The sequence below is a fragment of the Malania oleifera genome, chromosome 12 (genome assembly GCF_029873635.1).
Source record: "Malania oleifera isolate guangnan ecotype guangnan chromosome 12, ASM2987363v1, whole genome shotgun sequence".
NCBI classification, from domain to species: domain Eukaryota; kingdom Viridiplantae; phylum Streptophyta; class Magnoliopsida; order Santalales; family Ximeniaceae; genus Malania; species Malania oleifera.
In genome coordinates this window covers 62726241-62744047 of record NC_080428.1, presented here as the reverse complement: position 1 = coordinate 62744047, position 17807 = coordinate 62726241, and the positions used below count along the sequence as shown (strand labels likewise).

At 35.6% G+C, this 17807-nt stretch overlaps 1 protein-coding gene across 1 annotated transcript; it reads left to right on the top strand.

Annotated features, from left to right (window-relative positions):
• Window positions 1–8466: 8466 nt before the first annotated feature.
• Window positions 8467–11438, top strand: LOC131145041 (probable polyol transporter 4). Its single transcript, XM_058094082.1, has 2 exons — window positions 8467–9156; window positions 9630–11438. Exons 1-2 carry the CDS (start codon window positions 8946–8948, stop codon window positions 10991–10993), a joined length of 1575 nt encoding a protein of 524 aa, XP_057950065.1. The 5' UTR covers window positions 8467–8945; the 3' UTR covers window positions 10994–11438.
• The last annotated feature ends 6369 nt before the right edge of the window (window positions 11439–17807 follow it).

The following is a 17807-nucleotide window of genomic DNA, read 5'->3' as shown; positions in this document are numbered from 1 at the left end:
CGATAAGATAGGAAGTTTTCCTAAGGCGAGATAACATATCAGCGAGAACATTGTGATCGCCTTTTATATGCTTCACAGAGAAGTAAATCTGGAAAACCAATTTTCAGTATGAGAATCTGTGGATCAGGAAGAATCTTATTTCAGAATTCAAGCATTTTTGGGAAAGATGAGTTGTCCATTTCAATCATAAAATGCTTTGATCTGACATAAAAGTCAAATTTCTGAATTCCATTTTTTACTGTAATAATTTCTTTGAAGACAGTATGATAATGCTTTTGGGATTCTTTGAATTCTCCACTGGCGTGTCCACAATAGGATCTTTTGTTGTCCTTTTCTTTAAGCAGTAAAGCACCCCAATAATGGTCACTAGCGTCTGACTGGAGGATAAGATTTCTTGTAGATGGAATAGTTAGAGGTGGTGGATCCTTTGCAGCTCTCTTGAGATTGTTGACAGTCTATGTCTGGTCAGGGCCCCATGGGGGTGGCTTCTTTTTCAAAAGCTGTGACAAGGCGCTGGTGAATTGACTTGCATGCGGGATAAAGTCTCTAATGTAATTAATGATGCCGAGAAATTGCTGTATTTCCTTGACAGAGAGATTATCATCAGGAAATTGTAATAATTGCTCAGCAAGATGAGGACCTGGGCAGATGGTTCCATGGGATTGAGAAGTGAATCAAATTAATTTTAATTATGTTGTCCATAAAATCCAAGATCCAAAAGAAAAAAAGACCAAAATCTCGTGTTATACAAAAGCACAATTAAGTCTTAATAACACAATCACTACAAGAAAAAAATTTTCAAAATTTTTGTCTAAATCATTAACCTTTTTTTTTTTTTTTTTTAAGTACTAATTTTTTGAAATGTTTCAAAGCTTAAACATCGTCATGCCAATTCAATAATTCAAAGTGATTCATATACAGCTATATAAATATAATATATATGTAGAGACCCAAACTCGAAATAAGCTGCGTTTGTTGACGAAGGGTCATGTTTGTCGACGAAGTCCTTCAAATCCTCGTTGACGAAATTCAGAACCTTATCGACGAGCAAATACCGAGCGGATCAGAGAAATATTCGGAACTTGAACTCAGCGACGAAGGGATGGCCTCGTTGACGAGCCGTGTGGTGGATTCGTCAACAAAGACACCGCCTCGTCGACGAATTGGACTTGGTCAAAGGCCCTATAAATATCCATTTTAGTTGCTTAGAAGCTAAGTTTGCTTCCAAACTCTTTCTCTCTCTCTCTCTCTCTCTCTCTACCAACAAAATTCCTCTATCTCTCTCTCTAAGATTCTTCGTTATTCATCGTTCATTTCCAAAAACGGAGGGTACTGCGTGGATCAGAAGAGGAAACTCTACAATGCTAGTGGATCGGATCGTAGTTTCGGAGATTTTTGGGTTTCCCCAAAAATCGAGGTAAGGATCTGATTTCAGTTTTGATTGGATATTTGGATAGTAGTAGAAAATATAGTAAGATATTCTGTGGTTTTAGGTTTCCAGGATCTCGGGTTGTCGATTTGGACCGTGTTCGTACGAAGTTTCATTTTGAGTGTAAGGTAAGGGGAATTTAATTACAACAATATTTTTGGAAAAACCAAACCACTAAAAAGCTAGTTTATGTTATTATGTAAGATTTAACTGTTTATTTTCTAAATTCTACTGAGTAGAAATGTCTGTTTTACGATTTTACGGTTTTTGGTAAAAACGAGGATTTCGGAGTATAATCTCCAAACTTTACAAAAATCATTTATTTGTGTTTATACTATAGTAGGAGATGCTCGAATCATTTATTTATTCATTTAAATGATGGTTACTGGATTTCTATCATTTAGCGGGTTTTGGGATTAAACTTGTGTGATATATGTTAAAATAGAAATGTATGAATTTTCTATACTATTGATATAGATTATGGGAACGGAGTTCCAATTTGTTATACTGAATATGTTGAAATGGAAATGTATGAATTTTCTATACTATTGATATAGATATGAGAACGAAGTTCCAATTTGTTATACTGAGAATGTGAAAAACGGAGGCCGGTGATACACCAAACTGAATCAGTAAACAAAAAGGGGTAAACTGAGTGGAAAGGCGCTGGTTTGAACCCAATGAGATTATCTGAATTTGTGAAAAATATAGGAATTGCACAGGTTACTATTTTGCTATAAATTGTATATATGATATTGGAACCACAGCTTGTGACCAAAAGAAGTTGAAAGAAACTTCAGAAAAAGGGGTTGAAAGATACTCCAGTTCGAGGGTTGAAATAAACTCTTAGGGCTAGGTACTGATGCTGGTAGTGCAACCATACATGAGAAAATCAGTATGGGAATATTAGATGGTCGACTTGCGAGGAGTTAGTAAGCTGCTAGTAAAAATAAACCAGGGGGCGGTCGGACTATAAAGATGTTCGACTTTGTCTGCATGAACAGGACACTATCAGAGGCAATCAGTGCACAATCCGTGCCATGGGGTAAATAGGCAAATTGTCATATCAAGCTGGAGGTGTTTTAATAATCATATGCATGATTTAAATATTTGATGTGTAGATAAATGTTATATGATACAGTATTATAAACAAATGTTTCAAATGTATGAGTTTGTATGAAAATGTGCATATATGCAGTCACACACTGTTGTAACACTTTCTTCCTTACTGAGAGGTATCTCATCCTATCATCCAACCTTTGTTTTCAGGTCCATCAGTACATCGGTCCTAGTAGCTAAAGGGACTGGGGAGATCGGATTTTTGGTTTAGCTTATGTAAGCATTTGGATCTTGTATTAAACTTAAGAAGTGAAATTCCTTTTTGGAGGTTTGTAATAACAAGATTTATTCTATATTTGGTTTTATGTAAATTATGGATGTATTAGTAGGCTCTGGTATAAGTCTAGTAGAAATCCCAATGAATGTTTATGTTTTTTTCGCAACATTTACTTTATTATTATTATGTATGAGTTACACCCGTATGTCCCTGTTTAGGGCGGATTGTTTATGTATCTAGAACAGGTACAAGTATTATGTATGAGTGAGTGACGTCTGGGTCCGTATAAAGGGCCGGGTCGTTACAATATATGTATATGAATTAATTATATACCTCTGATCCTACACTCTATCAATAATTCATGCTGAATGGGTGAGGTTCTTGAATATTATGTTACAAAAAAGTTACAAGAATAGGAGCTTGCACAAGAAAAATAATTCATAGAAAATCATTTGTTCGTTGTTCATGAAGTGGGTTAGAGGCTTGTTTTAAGAGTAGGATTATAAATAAGTCAAACTGCTCGTGAGCTACTCGATACTTTATTCGATAATGACTCACTTGAACTCGTTTATTAAGTTAAATGAGTTAAATGAGTTGAGCTTAAGCTCAAATTTCGAACTTGTCAACTAAACGAGTTGAGTTTAACTTGGTTCATACTTGTCTTGTTAGCCTCGCAAGCTGATTCATTTAATAGCTCACGAGCCTCACAACTCGTTTAATAGCTCGTGAGCTGGCTCATTTACTAGTTTGTTAGTAACTCGTGAACCAACTTGATATTAGACTTGTGAAATAACTAAATATTAGGGTCATGAAAAAATTCAGTATTATTCACATTAAATATTTGATTTTAAGTTTTACTTTAAAATATATTTTTCTCAAATTATATTTATCAATTATCAATTAATTTAATTAGTTTAGTGATTTGATTTGTTTATCAATTTGAAATTAGTTTCAACCAAGTCAAGCTTGAGTTCAAGCTCGAGTTTGGCTCATTTATGTGTGAAATGAGCTTTACTCAAGTCGGTTCGAGCTGAGCTCGAGTTTTATATATATATATATATATATATATATATATATATATATGTATGTATGTATGTATGTATGTGTGTATGTATGTATGCATGTATGTATACACACACACACACACACACACACACACTGAATGAGTCGAGTTGGAATAGAAAACTTTAAACTCGAGCTAAACTCAACCTCGCTTATAAATAAATGAGCCAAGCTTGAGATTACTATATGTTGACTCAACTCAACTCACTTGCGGCTCTTTTTAAGAGATACTCTGAAAAAAAAGCAAGATACTTCTTTAGGAGATACTCAAAAAAAAAAAAAACAAGTACTTATAATCATTATTTATTTTCCAATACAACTAAATAGTACTTATAATTTTCAATGTTTTTTCAATTAAATACTTTTTATTAGATTTTCTTTTCAAAGAACTACTTTTTCCCGAAAAGTAATTTATGATGCATATATTTTTTAGGCTTGTATATTTTTAGGGTTGATTGAAAGCTTCTCTATATATTTTCTATTTCATAACCCTTTTACACCTTTTCCAAAATTCAAATACTAAACCTCATGTCTATTATTAATAAAAAGAAAGTTTATTCAATAATATTGTATACATTCGCCTATAAAATTAAGAAACATTATCTACACTCAAAAAAAATACTATTGATACTTTAATTTTTTTTATATATTAAATGATAATTCATCTCTTGATTTTCACAATGAAACGATAGTTTTTTTTTTTTTTTTTTTGGATTTTAAATTAAAAAATAAAATTATCATTAATACATTAAAATATAAATGTAGAATGCTAATCGTATCTTTCAGTAAGGCTACAAAACGAATCAAATTACTCATGAGTGGTTTGAATGCTTAATTCAATAAGAGATTGTTCAAACCCATATACAACATAAACGAGCACTTTTCAAACGTAATTTTAAATTTGAACCCAAATGGGTTCATTCGGTCTCATGAGTGGTTCAATTACAGTCTTGATTTGAACTCATTTAATTGATTCAAATTAGAATCATTTATGTACTAATTTTATAATACTATATTATTCTCGATAAACCACATTGTGCTTAAAAATCGAGCTGTTTGTATATATGATTATTTAGCTCAAACTCTATAAATTGAATTTAGTAATAAGACAGTGCTCAAATATAATAGACTAGCTTGGCAAGACACAAAAAAAAAAAAAGCCTCTTTTAAGTATTAGGAAGAACCACTTTTCATTTTTTTCTCTTATAAAACTTTCAACCTTTTAAAAAAAAAGAATCAAAGCATTTTAATAGCTCGGTTAAGTAAGAGTTGGTGAGTTCGTTTATTTACATAATAAATAAGTTTGAATAAATATATTAAAGTACGATCTAACCTCAACTTAAACTCAAATTTAATTAAAATTTTAATAAATAAATTGAATATGACAAAATTTAACTCGTCTTAACTCATTTGTGCCTCAACTTTTTAATTAGCATGTTGTTGATTTTTAGAGGACTACATTTATTTTATTACAAAAGCCATTTGACCAACCAAAACAAAAAAAATACATTTACGTTGTAAATTTATCATTTACTTTCTTTTTTCAATTTTCAAGATTTATACAACTTTTACTAAACCCCCAAAAAATAAAAAGGGAAAATCTTGAGTTTTTTTTACCAAAATATTAAAAAAATCAAAAACTACAAATATGAAGGAAATGGGGAAAATTTATACAAATGTACCCAAACGACTTTCCAAAAGTCTGTTTGGACTTTAAAATAATAATAATATATAAAAAAAAAAACGTCAGTCGTTAACTCTTATCAGCCAGAATTAAAAATAAAATAAAATTGAGAACCGACCTTTCAACCCCCCCAAATCAAATCCCAAAGACCCCCGCCTCCCCCCCCCTCCCCCCCACACACACAATAAATTTTTTATAAAAAAATTAAATAATAATAAAATATATTATTTTTCAATTTTTAAGATTTAAATAAAAATTTGTAAATAAAAAAAATATTTTTAAGTGTCATTTAAAACAATAAATATTTTTTTATTTTTTTTTATTTTTCAAATGAATTAAAAAAATGGTAGGGAAATATATATAAAAAAAGTTTGCATGCATGCAAAAATATGAATTAAATTATAATTGTTGCTACAAAAACATTTGATTTGACCTCAGGCGAGTTTTCCAATCCCGATCACCTAAAAAGGACGAAAACAAAAGCGACTTGGAATACTCGGGGTGTACTCCGAGGGATCTCTCTGATGCCTAAGTAAGAGAGTGCTTTAGAGGGGTTGTAAGTAATAGTGAAATTGAGTTAGAATGAGGTACCTTAATTTCCGTAGTACTCATTTTATACTGCCCAGGTTTGACCCTGGTAGATCTATCATTTATAGCGCTTGACGTGGATTACTCTGATCATTATAGCGCGGGCATAGATTACTCTGGTCAATATATGGCTGACGTTAATGGCTCTGATCGAACTATTGACTTTATAGGTGATTTCACCTATTAGTGCTGGGCATATGCCTTTTTTTTTTTAATAGCATTTTCTTTAGGGTAGGTGATATATTTGGGGTATATCAATAATAATGAATAAATTTAATTATTATTATTATTATTTATATAAAATTAGTTATTTTTTTATTCAGAATTTGTAATACATAATTTTTCTTTTAGTTTTTTATTAGTAAATTTAAATTTATTTAAAAAATAAATAAACACATGTCAAATTTTATAATTATGAATTTTACTATTTATTCAAAATCCATAATACATAAGTTTTCTTTTAATTTTTTTATTGATAGTTTTAAATTTATTTAAAAAATAAATGAACACACGTTAAATTTTATAATTTTATAAATTAAAATTTTCCTACAAAAAATATAACTATGATTACTATCTTCACGGCGCCGGTACTTCCCAGATCATCACTCATCTAATGCTGATCATCACTGATCACTTCTCATACGAATCCTCGATCGCCTTTTGCCTGTGCCCAAGCCGGCCATTCGCCGATACTTAATGTGATGGGCTAGCTTCGTTATGACCTTTAGTCCTCCTTGAACAATGATTGCGGTTGTGACCTTCTTCATGGTAAAACTCGCACCGCATCCTTCGATTGCCCTCTCGTATATCTATTTCGTTAGCAGTCTCGAACAATCCGATTCCTTTGAATCCCAATAAGCCAACTCAAGGCTTCAATTTATGCATGAACGTGTTGAGTATTGCGAAACTGCGTTTGCCCCAGTTGAGTTTTGAACTTCCTAGGAAGTCAATGCTCTCTCCTCCAGTAAGGAACTACTTCATCACATGGACACAAGACATGAAGTGCCCGACAATACAGCTGGTAAGCTAGCTGTTGGGTTCTCGGTGATAGGGAATCTAATGCAATAGGGTTTCCTGATGCAACAGGCTTTACTTCTACACGTTTCATTCATAAAATTGGCGCGCTCTGTCTTTCTTCTCTCTTTGTCTCCATTGTTTCCCTCTCTGCGAGTCTCTTTGCTTCCTGAAACCCTAGCGGAGAGGGCAATCAAAGGATGCGGTGTGGGTTTTACCACAGATTGCGGTGAGGGCAATCGAACGACACCAATTGCAGTTGTGACCTTCTTTGTGGTAAAACCCGCACTACTTCGACTACAAATTTTGAATAAAAAAATAACTAATTATATATATAATAATAATTAAATTTATTAATTATTATAATTTAATTCATATTTTTGCATGCACGCAAACTTTTTTTTTAATATTTACCTGTCATTTTTTTAATTTATTTGAAAAATAAATAAAAAGTAGAAAATATTTTTTGTATTAAATGACACTTAAAAATATATTTTTTATTTATAATTATTTATTTAAATCTTAAAATTTGAATAATAATATATATATTTTATTATTATTTAACTTTTTTTTTAAAAAAAATTGATTGTATGTGTGTTGGGAGCGCTGGTCCCCTTCGGTCAAGTTGCTTGTGCTTGCTGTTACCTACTGGAGGGCCTCCATCCCCAAGCAAAGAAAGAAAAAGCCTCGCTTCCTAACCGTTAGGGCTCCTTATCCTGTATCGATCATAGGATCACTTTATGAATAGGTCAATTTTCTGTGACCTCCCATCGTTCACGACATCCCTTACTTCTCGCTGCGAATAGCTCCTCGGTGGAGGAGTAGGGGGTGGGGAGGAGGTAGGGGTAGGCTTTGGTCTTTATGTAGGTGCAGGTGAAGAATCGACTTTGAAAAGTCGGTTCTTATTTTTTTTTATTTTAATTCGGCTGATAAGAGTTGATGATTGACGTTTTTTTATTATAATTTTAAAGCCCAAATTAGCTTTTGAAAAGATCATTCAATATATTTGTAAATTTTTTTCTATTTCCTTATATTTTGTTTATTTTTTTTTTTAATATTTTGGTTAAAAAAAAGTCGGAAAATCTCTCAAGGGAAACCGCGCCGACGCAATCGTACCCGTCCGTACCAACGTCACCGTCCGCTGCGGTGACGCCGTAGACGACTGGATGGAAGGGGCTCTCAAAACAAGGCTAATATGGTAAGTTATTCCACAAACTGTCACCGTAATGCGGCTAACGTCACCGGCCGTACCCCTCGAGGCGCTCTCTGATTGGTTCAGACCCGGACCAACCGCGGAATTGGGAAGAAACCTTGTCGTTTTTCCTTGCGGATTGGGTTGTGTCGGTTGGTTTTATCTTTTTTCTTTCTCCTGCCGGGATTCATGCCTTGCTTCCATGAAAAAAGAGAGTGGGCCACCGAGCCATTTAAGAATTCGCTGTCCGCTGTGCCCAACGCCTCGCTGTCTTTGGTAGTGATAACCCCTGTTTTCCAGACTTTCTTCCCCGCTGCTTCTTCGAAGTTCAAATCTATGAAATGAAGCGATATGATCTGAGAATTTTCCCTCAAATCCAACTAGTATCACCTTTACCCAGATATAGAATTTGCCTATTTTGAGCGTTTTCTCTCTCCAAACCTCTCTCACTTCTCACCAAGAAGAGAGAGAGAGAGAGAGAGAGAGAGAGAGAGAGAGAGAGAGAGAGAGAGAGAGAGGGAGAGAGAGAGAGAGCCATCGCCATAAATTTGTATTTGTCTCTTTGCCCATTTCTGTAATTTGATAATCTCCCCTGTCTCTAGGTTCTTTACCAAGAGAGACAAAGAGAGGGGGAGGGGGGATGGGTGTGCAAGAGAATGGGAATGGCGATGGGGCGTTGGCCCTGGCATTGGGAAACAAGAACAAGTACAAGAGGATGGATTCTGAGGTCACAGAGGTAGATGGGGTCTCGCGTTCTCGCGAATATCATCATCAGGGAGGGAATAACAGTGCCAAGTTCGTTTTCGCCTGTGCTGTCTTTGCCTCTCTTAATTCTGTGCTTCTCGGATACGGTTCGTGGCTTCCTCCCCTTTCTCTTGTTGTTATCCTCTTTGATCTGCTTGTTTTGTTATCCATGGGGGTCTATTCTTTTGGGAAAAATTTTTGTTCTTTCTTCTTCAAAGTGGATAAGAGCATTTTAGGAATTCTATCATATTTTGCTATTATGCGAAGTGGATGAAGCGCTTTTTAATCCATATGAGATACAGAAATTCATGCAATATAAAATTTTATCTTGTGTGATTACTTTGTACTGTGGAAATGATTCCACGGACAATAAAAAATTAATTGCCACAGGTAAGTAGCCTAAACCCTACAGGCAAAATGGCATCTAACAGTTTAGTTTTATTGTAAATTTTTTTTTTATTCTGGATGAAAATTTCCATCTACATTCACACCCATATTTATTAGTGTCCTGTTTCTCCGAAGGGGTTAATTGGGTACAATAGTTCACAATGCTGGTTTATGCTGTATGTCTCAACTGCAGATGTAGGTGTTATGAGTGGAGCAATCATATTTATTCAGGAGGATTTGAAGATAACAGAGGTACAGCAAGAAGTTCTGGTCGGGATTCTAAGCATAATTTCTCTTTTGGGTAGTTTAGCTGGTGGAAAAACATCAGATGCCATTGGTAGAAAATGGACAATGGCATTAGCAGCTATAGTCTTTCAAACCGGTGCAGCTGTAATGGCTCTTGCGCCTTCTTTTGGGGTACTAATGGTAGGCAGGCTCTTGGCTGGAGTGGGAATAGGTTTTGGAGTCATGATTGCACCCGTATACATTGCCGAGATATCACCAACCGTTGCTAGAGGATCGCTTACCTCCTTCCCAGAGATCTTCATAAATCTAGGCATCCTTCTTGGTTATGTCTCTAATTATGCGTTTTCAGGGCTTCCAGTACATATAAGCTGGAGGATCATGCTTGCTGTGGGAATTCTCCCCTCAGTTTTTATCGGGTTTGCGCTATTTATTATCCCTGAATCCCCAAGGTGGTTGGTTATGCAGAACCGAGTTGATGAAGCGAGATTTGTGCTGCTAAAGACAAATGAGAACGAGAGAGAAGCCGAAGACAGATTGGCTGAAATACAGCAAGCTGCTGGGATTGCTAATTCGCAGAAGTACGAAGAGAAAGCTGTGTGGCATGAACTGTTGAGTCCTTCTCCATCGGTTCGACGCATGCTTATTGCAGGTTGTGGAATCCAATGCATCCAACAGGTTACAGGTATTGATGCAACTGTTTATTACAGTCCCACAATATTCAAGGAAGCTGGGATCAAGGGTAATACTCAACTTCTGGCTACTACAGTTGCTGTTGGGTTTACTAAGACCATTTCCATCTTAGTAGCTATATTTCTCATTGATAAAGCGGGTAGAAAGCCCTTGCTCTATGTTAGTACAATTGGAATGACTACTTGTTTGTTTTCTCTTGGCCTTACTTTATCTCTATTGGGGAATGGACAAGTTGGAATCATATTGGCAATTTTATCAGTTTGTGGTAATGTAGCTTTCTTCTCGGTCGGAATTGGCCCCATCTGTTGGGTTTTGACATCTGAGATCTTCCCTCTGAGGTTACGTGCTCAAGCTTCAGCACTTGGGGCAGTTGGGAACAGGCTTAGCAGTGGCCTGATTGCTATGTCCTTCCTCTCTGTGTCTCGGGCAATTACAATAGGAGGAACATTTTTTGTATTTTCAGCGTTTTCAGCTCTATCTGTTGCTTTTGTTTATACTTGTGTTCCAGAAACGAAAGGAAAGTCTTTAGAGCAGATTGAAAAGCTATTTCAGAATGAGAAAGAATGGCGAGGAGGTGAAGTGGAGCTAGGAGATGTGGAGCATCTAGTGCAGCAAAAATGAGTGGCTGAGCATGCTTGCTTGCTCAAATCACAATTTTTTAACTGAAGGGTTGAAAACCTACAACAAGTTAACTGAAGGAAGTCTGCCAGGAGTCCATGCCACAGTTGAGTAGAATTTAATACACGGGCACAAAGCGAAACCCAGAAACCCAGCCTTCAAGCACAATGCAAAAGAGAAAGGGTGGGCATTTTTTTCTGTGAACTACATTGCTCTTCCAGTCAAATTCATTGTTGAGGTTTACATATGCCTGCCTGCTTCTGTAAGATTCATTTACCTCAAAAACACGTTGATATTGAGTTAGATTCACATGTATCCTGTAAAAGTAATAAAATATATGTATTGGTTTTGTTCTGCTCCTACTCCACATCCTGTAGAGTGAGGAAAGCAGGGAGATAGTAATTGTAAAACAGTATATTATGTTAATGTAGGCAATGATTCTGCATAACTTCCATACTTTCTCTTTTTTTCTTCTCCTGAATAGTTCCTTGTACATTAATTTTCTTGACAAAAGGTCTGTAAAATGATCTTATTGATGCTATACAAGGTCTTTATCACGGGTGCATGATAACAGGAGGTGATGGAGTATAGACAATCCTACGGGGGCAACCCCTGCCAAGTGGATCTCATCCACATCGTCGATTGAAATTTGAATCTCTGCCCATTACTCGGAGAGATTGGAAGAAGTAAGGGGGACTAATCCTAGTGTAACCAGATAATTCATAGCTGCACCATCCATGGCATAAAAAAAGAAAGGAAAAAGAACTCAGAAGTTTGGTTTACTAGGCTACATCTTGTCCATTCTGTAAGTAATTGGGAAATGCTGTCCACATTTTACCTTGCAGGAATGGTGTATTTTATTTCATGTCATTGAACAAAAAGCTCAACTGGTTGATGATCTGCCCAGGCTGCCCTTGAATTTCTTTTTTCTATTAAATGTGTGTTTAGAGCACCAATTTCATGCTTCGGCTATAGATTTTTATGCATTAGGTGAAATTTGATGTAATTTATATTGCATTTTAACAATATCTGCACAAATTTAAAGCCAAGATCCAATTTCTAAGCACCCATACATGTGTAAGTGTCGGTTTCCTTCGTTTTTCCTTCTGTGTTGGACTCAATTATGTTTGACCCCACCTCCGAACCAAACGGCATTTTCAAAGTATTATAATTTACTTTCAAGAAACTAAGTGGGTGGGAGAGAAAACTACAGAAATTGATAAATCAAAAAGAAAAACATAAAAATGAAGTAGAAATTATTATAGACAAAAACTTAAAATGTAATGCCTCGACCCGCCACGCGGGCTCAAGGTGCTACTTTAGTGACGTCTGCGTACCTGATACCATAATCATTATAACATTGCAGCGGAAATAAATAAAATAGTCTCCATAATCCATTACTAGAGTTCTATGATACTAACATACATCAGAGTCTCCCAAAGCTTATAATACAAACCATAGGACAATACTAAAACTAACTCAGTCCATACACCCATATTACATACTCGGGAGCTTCAAACCCAACTTAAATACAATAGAGTTCTTACTGACACTCACAAAAATCTAACTAGCTATCAACTCACCCCGAAGTTTGATAACCTCGACCTCGAAATGGTCCTAAAAAGATAATTTGTATATTGGGATGAAACACTTCTCAGTAAGGCAGATTAAGCTAACATTAGTGTGTAATCAGCATGTATTAAGTGTTTACAGAAAATATCCATCCTTCATTTAACTAAAAATAGCATTTATACATTGTACTCACTTTATACTATTGAAAATATACATCTCATTTCCATGGTATAACAATTCAGTAAATAAATAACATAATTTACATAAATCTACATGTAACGACCCGAAGAATAATGGTATTTAAATAATAAAGAGGGAGGAAAATGGAAACAGTAATAGAAGGAGGCAGCCGACTTCGTCCACGAACACTTCACGTTCGTCGACGACATTGTACTTTGGATGTAATAACCCAAGGAATTTACCCATGGCCTCGTCGACGAACACGGGGGATTCGTCGACAAGGGTACAAGAGGGTCTCGTCGACGAGAAGATGACGTTCGTCGACGAACCTTCTTCTTGGCCTCGTCGACGAGATGACGTGACTCGTCGACGAAGCCCATAGTATAAATAGTGCTAAACTCAGTTTTTATGCAAATATTTCGCCCGAAATCCTCTCTCTCCTCTCCCCTACGGCTCCTCATATCTTTCTCCTCGATTCTAGCTCTGTCGACTGCCAAATCGATGATCTGAGGCTACCACAACGCTCCTGGGGAAGTTCTCCCTAAGTCTACCGGAGCGGATCTGTAACGACCTGCTATTTAATTGGGGGGGGGGGTTATATATATACTATAACATTTATAATTTCCTGATACCAAACTGATCTAAACCCAACCACTAACCTAAGCAGCGAGAAGTAGAAATCAAATAAACATAACCATATGTAATTATATACAATACCAGAGTGCTAAAATGTTTCCCAAAAATATACAAGTACAACTGTTCCCCAAAATACCCTCAAATGGACTAGGGTTATATAGAAATACTCCAAAAACATACTCACTCTCTATTGACAGGGTAGTACTGAAGCCCCTTTATCTGCGAGTCTGGTCTGCTCGCCTACTTGGATCACCTAAAAAATATTAAAGTAATGGGATGAGCCAATGCTCAGTAAGACGAAATATGTTATTACTAGTGTGTGACAAATGAGTTACAATATTATGAAAATATGTTTCTATATAATCATGTATAACTGGATCTGTAAATACAGTACAAGTAATAGAAACCACCACCATTTCCATGTTGCTTAACATATCAGTATTTTAGGTTACTATTCAAAATACTTCTAATGTACATAACTATATTCTTTGTCTCTGTAAATCTGTATATACATAATAATAACTGAAAACTTCCCTGTGGATAACTGTATGTCATGATTTAACCCCTCATGATAGGGCTGTGCGGCCCGTAGGCAGGATCTACTCTGACTAGTTGACCAGGGTAAACCACTATACTCCCTCAGTCAGATCGGCCACTCCTCAACCTATATTTGATGGGGAGCCTGTCCACATCTTGGCACGATCGACCTACTACCACGTATTATCTGAATAGGTGGTTGCACTCTGAACTGAAATATCTGTAGCTACGGTACCGTGCTCTGCTGTATGGTCCAACAAGGTCTGATACTATATAATATTTCTATATACAACTATCTGATTTACCATGATTCTGAAATAACTGTATTAACCATGACACTGAAATAAACTGTAATTGTGTCAACTATATTTCTGAACTGAACTGTAATCTGTAAGTCATGGTATGGAAAACTGTATAATCATGGTACTGGAAACTGTATAATCATGGTATTTTGTAATTATTATAAAACATATCTAATGGCTGTATATTTTGTAAAACATACCCTGAAAATACTGTAAAACATACTTCTATACTATATTTATATTCTCAAGCCACACATTAATTTAATACATAATATTCATAATTAACAAACTGTATAAAGTCTTGCTGTGAATAATAACCTAGTAAAAATATACATTTCATACTGGAAATTATTTTAGAACTACCTAGCATAGCATATTTCCCTTACCTGACTTCTACTAAAATCCCCCTACTGAGACGGGTCCTACACTCGTAGGGTTCTCCACTCAACACCCTGAAAACCATATATATCCCATAACAAAACATCACTATTTCTACGTCTACAACATTTCCTACAACTACTGAAAATTCAAATTCCGAATAAAAAACCTTACCCTGGATTTGGGATGAATTTTAACTTCGTCTTACCGACGATCTGCTCCGGCAAACTTGCAGAGAACTCCGCCAGGAGCGTCGTGGTGGCCTTAGATTGTCAATCCGGTGACTGATGGGGCCAAAATCGAAGAGAGAAGAGGGAAGGGCTGTAGAGGAGAGAGAAGAAAGTTTCGGTGAGTTTCTAGCGCAGAAAAAAATTAGTTTAGCACTATTTATACTGTGGCCTTTGTCGACGAGCCACGTCATCTCATCGACGAGTCCTGTATAAAGTTCGTCGACGAACCTGCACCCTTGTTGACGAATTTCAGACTTCCAAAAATCCTCTCTCAGTATCTTCCCGTCAACGAAACTTGCCCTCGTCGACGAGACCCTCTTGTACCCTCATCGATGATCCCCTGTATTCGTCGACGAAGTTGACTGCCTCCTTCTGTCACTGTTTCCATTTCTCTCTTTCTTTATTATTTAAATATCATTATTCTTCGGGTCGTTACAGGATTGTCGGTGTGACGAAGTTGGATTTCATCCTCGATTCAAGGTAAGACCTTTTTGTTGAAATTTGGCTTTCCAACAGTTGTAGGAAATGCAGTAGACGTAGAAATAGTAATATTTTGTTTTGAGATATATGGTTTTCAGGGTGTTGAGTGGGAAGCCTTGCGGGTGAAGGACTCGATACAGTAGGGGGTTTTTAGCTTGAATCAGGTAAGGGAAATATGCTATGCTAGGCAAACCTGCTTTGATTTAGTATAAATTATATGTTTTTAGCAAATTATTATTCAGATTATTTATGCAGTTTTATAGCCTGACAAAATTAATGTTTAATTGTGTGGCATGAGTTTATTATTCGCAGTACACGGTTTCCATAATTTTCAGAATACGATGATTTCCAGTATACGTATAGAAACATGAAATTTACAGTATTTTTCATAATATGATGATGTACCTATTTCAAAACCATAACGTTTAGTTTATACAGTTAATTAGGAAATTCAGCTATCCAGTTATGCAGACATTTCAGATATTCAATTATTACAGTTTATTCAGATCAGAATATATAATGTTATGGTTATTTCAGTTATTGAAAAATCATGGTAAAAACAGTATTTTAGAAATATTAGTTATGTATATAGTATTAGACCCTGATGGACCATATTCAGCAGTAGAGCACGATACCGTAGTTATATTCAGTTTAGAGTGCAACCCCTATTCAGATAATAGATGGTATTCAGAAGTCGATCGTGCCTATGTTGTGGATGGGCTCCCCATCAGATATGGGTTGAGGGGGCCGATCTGACTGTCGTAGTTCAGCTGACTTACCCTGGTCGGCCAGTCAAGTTAGGTCCCGTGTAATGACTCGACCCTTTACACGGACTCAAGTGTCACTCACTCATACAAAATACTTGTACCTGTTCAAGATACGTAAACACCCCGCCCTAACCAGGGATAAACGAGTATAAATCATACATGATTACGATGTAAATGTCACAGAAAAACATAAACATCCATTGGAATTTCTATCAGTCTTATACCAGAGTTTACTAATACATCCACAATTACATAAAACCAGACATAGAATAAATCTTGTTATTACAACCCTCCAAAAAGGAACTTCATCGAAGTTTAATACAAGATTCAAACGCTTATGTAATCTAACCAAAAATAATTTCCCCAGGCCCTTTTTCTACTAGGATCGACGTACTGATGAACCTGAAAATAAAAGTTGTATAATATGGTGAGACACCTCTCAGTAAGGAAGAAAGTGTTACAACAGTGTGTGACTGCATATATGCACATTTTCATACAAACTCATACGTTTGAAACATTTGTTTATAATACTGTATCGTATAACATTTATCTGCGCATCAAGTATTTAAATCATGCATATAATTATTAGAACAACTACCAGCTTGTCATACATGTATTGCCTATTTACCCCATGGCACGGGTTATGCACTGATATCTCTAACAATGCCATGTTCGTGCAGGCATATGTCAAGTATCTATATATAGTCCGACTGCCCCCATCTGGTTTATTATTTCACCAGTGGTTTCATTACACCTGCTAGCCGACCATCTATGTACCCACACTGATTTTAAACATGAGTGGTTGCACTGTACCCTTCCAGCTGAGGAATATTCCCTGCCATTTGGAGTATCTTTCAACCCCTATTATTGAAGCTTTTTCAACTTCTTACACTGGAGTATCTTTCAACCCCTATTACTGGAGTATCTTTCAACTCCTTTAGTAGCAAGCTGTGGTTCCATTTATCATATATACAATTTATAATAAAATATAGTAACCTGTGCAATTCTAATATTTTCACAAATTTAAATGATCACATTGGGTTCAAATCGGCGCCTATCCACTCAGTTTACCCCTTTTCACAAATACAGTTCGGTGTATCACCGGCCTCTATTTTCCACATACTCAATATAACAAATTGGATTTTTGTTCCCATAATCTATATCAATAGTATAGAAAATTCATACGTATCCATTTGAACATATATCACACGAGTTTAATCCAAAAATCCGTTAAATGATATAAATCCAGTAAACATCATTTGAAAGGAAAAGTAAAGGATTCAAGCATCTCTTATTACAATATAAATGCAAATAAGTGATTTTCATAAGGTTTGGAGATCATATGCCAAAATCCTCGTTTTTACCAAAAATCGTAAAATCGTAAAACTGACATTTCTACTCCGTAGAATTTAGCAAATAAGCAGTTAAATCATACATATAAATATAAACTAACTTTTTAGCGGTTTAGTTTTTCAAAAATACTGTTGTAATCAAATTCCCCTTACCTTAAACTCGAAACAAAACGACGTTCGGAAACGATCCAAATCGACAACCCGGAATCCCGAAAACCTAAAACCACAAAACATAATCTTACTATATTTTCTACTACTATCCAAATATCCAATAAAAAATAAGATCAGATCCTTACCTCAATTTTTGGGGAAAACCCGAAAATCTTCAAAACGACGATTTGATCCGCTATAGTTGTAGAGTTTCTCCTTCAGATCCACGCAGG

Coding starts and splice junctions, on each gene's coding strand:
- LOC131145041 (XM_058094082.1), top strand. CDS start 8,946: ATGGGTGTGCAAGAGAATGGGAATGGCGATGGGGCGTTGGCCCTGGCA. Junction 9,157..9,629: donor TTCTGTGCTTCTCGGATACG/GTTCGTGGCTTC, acceptor TCTCAACTGCAG/ATGTAGGTGTTATGAGTGGA.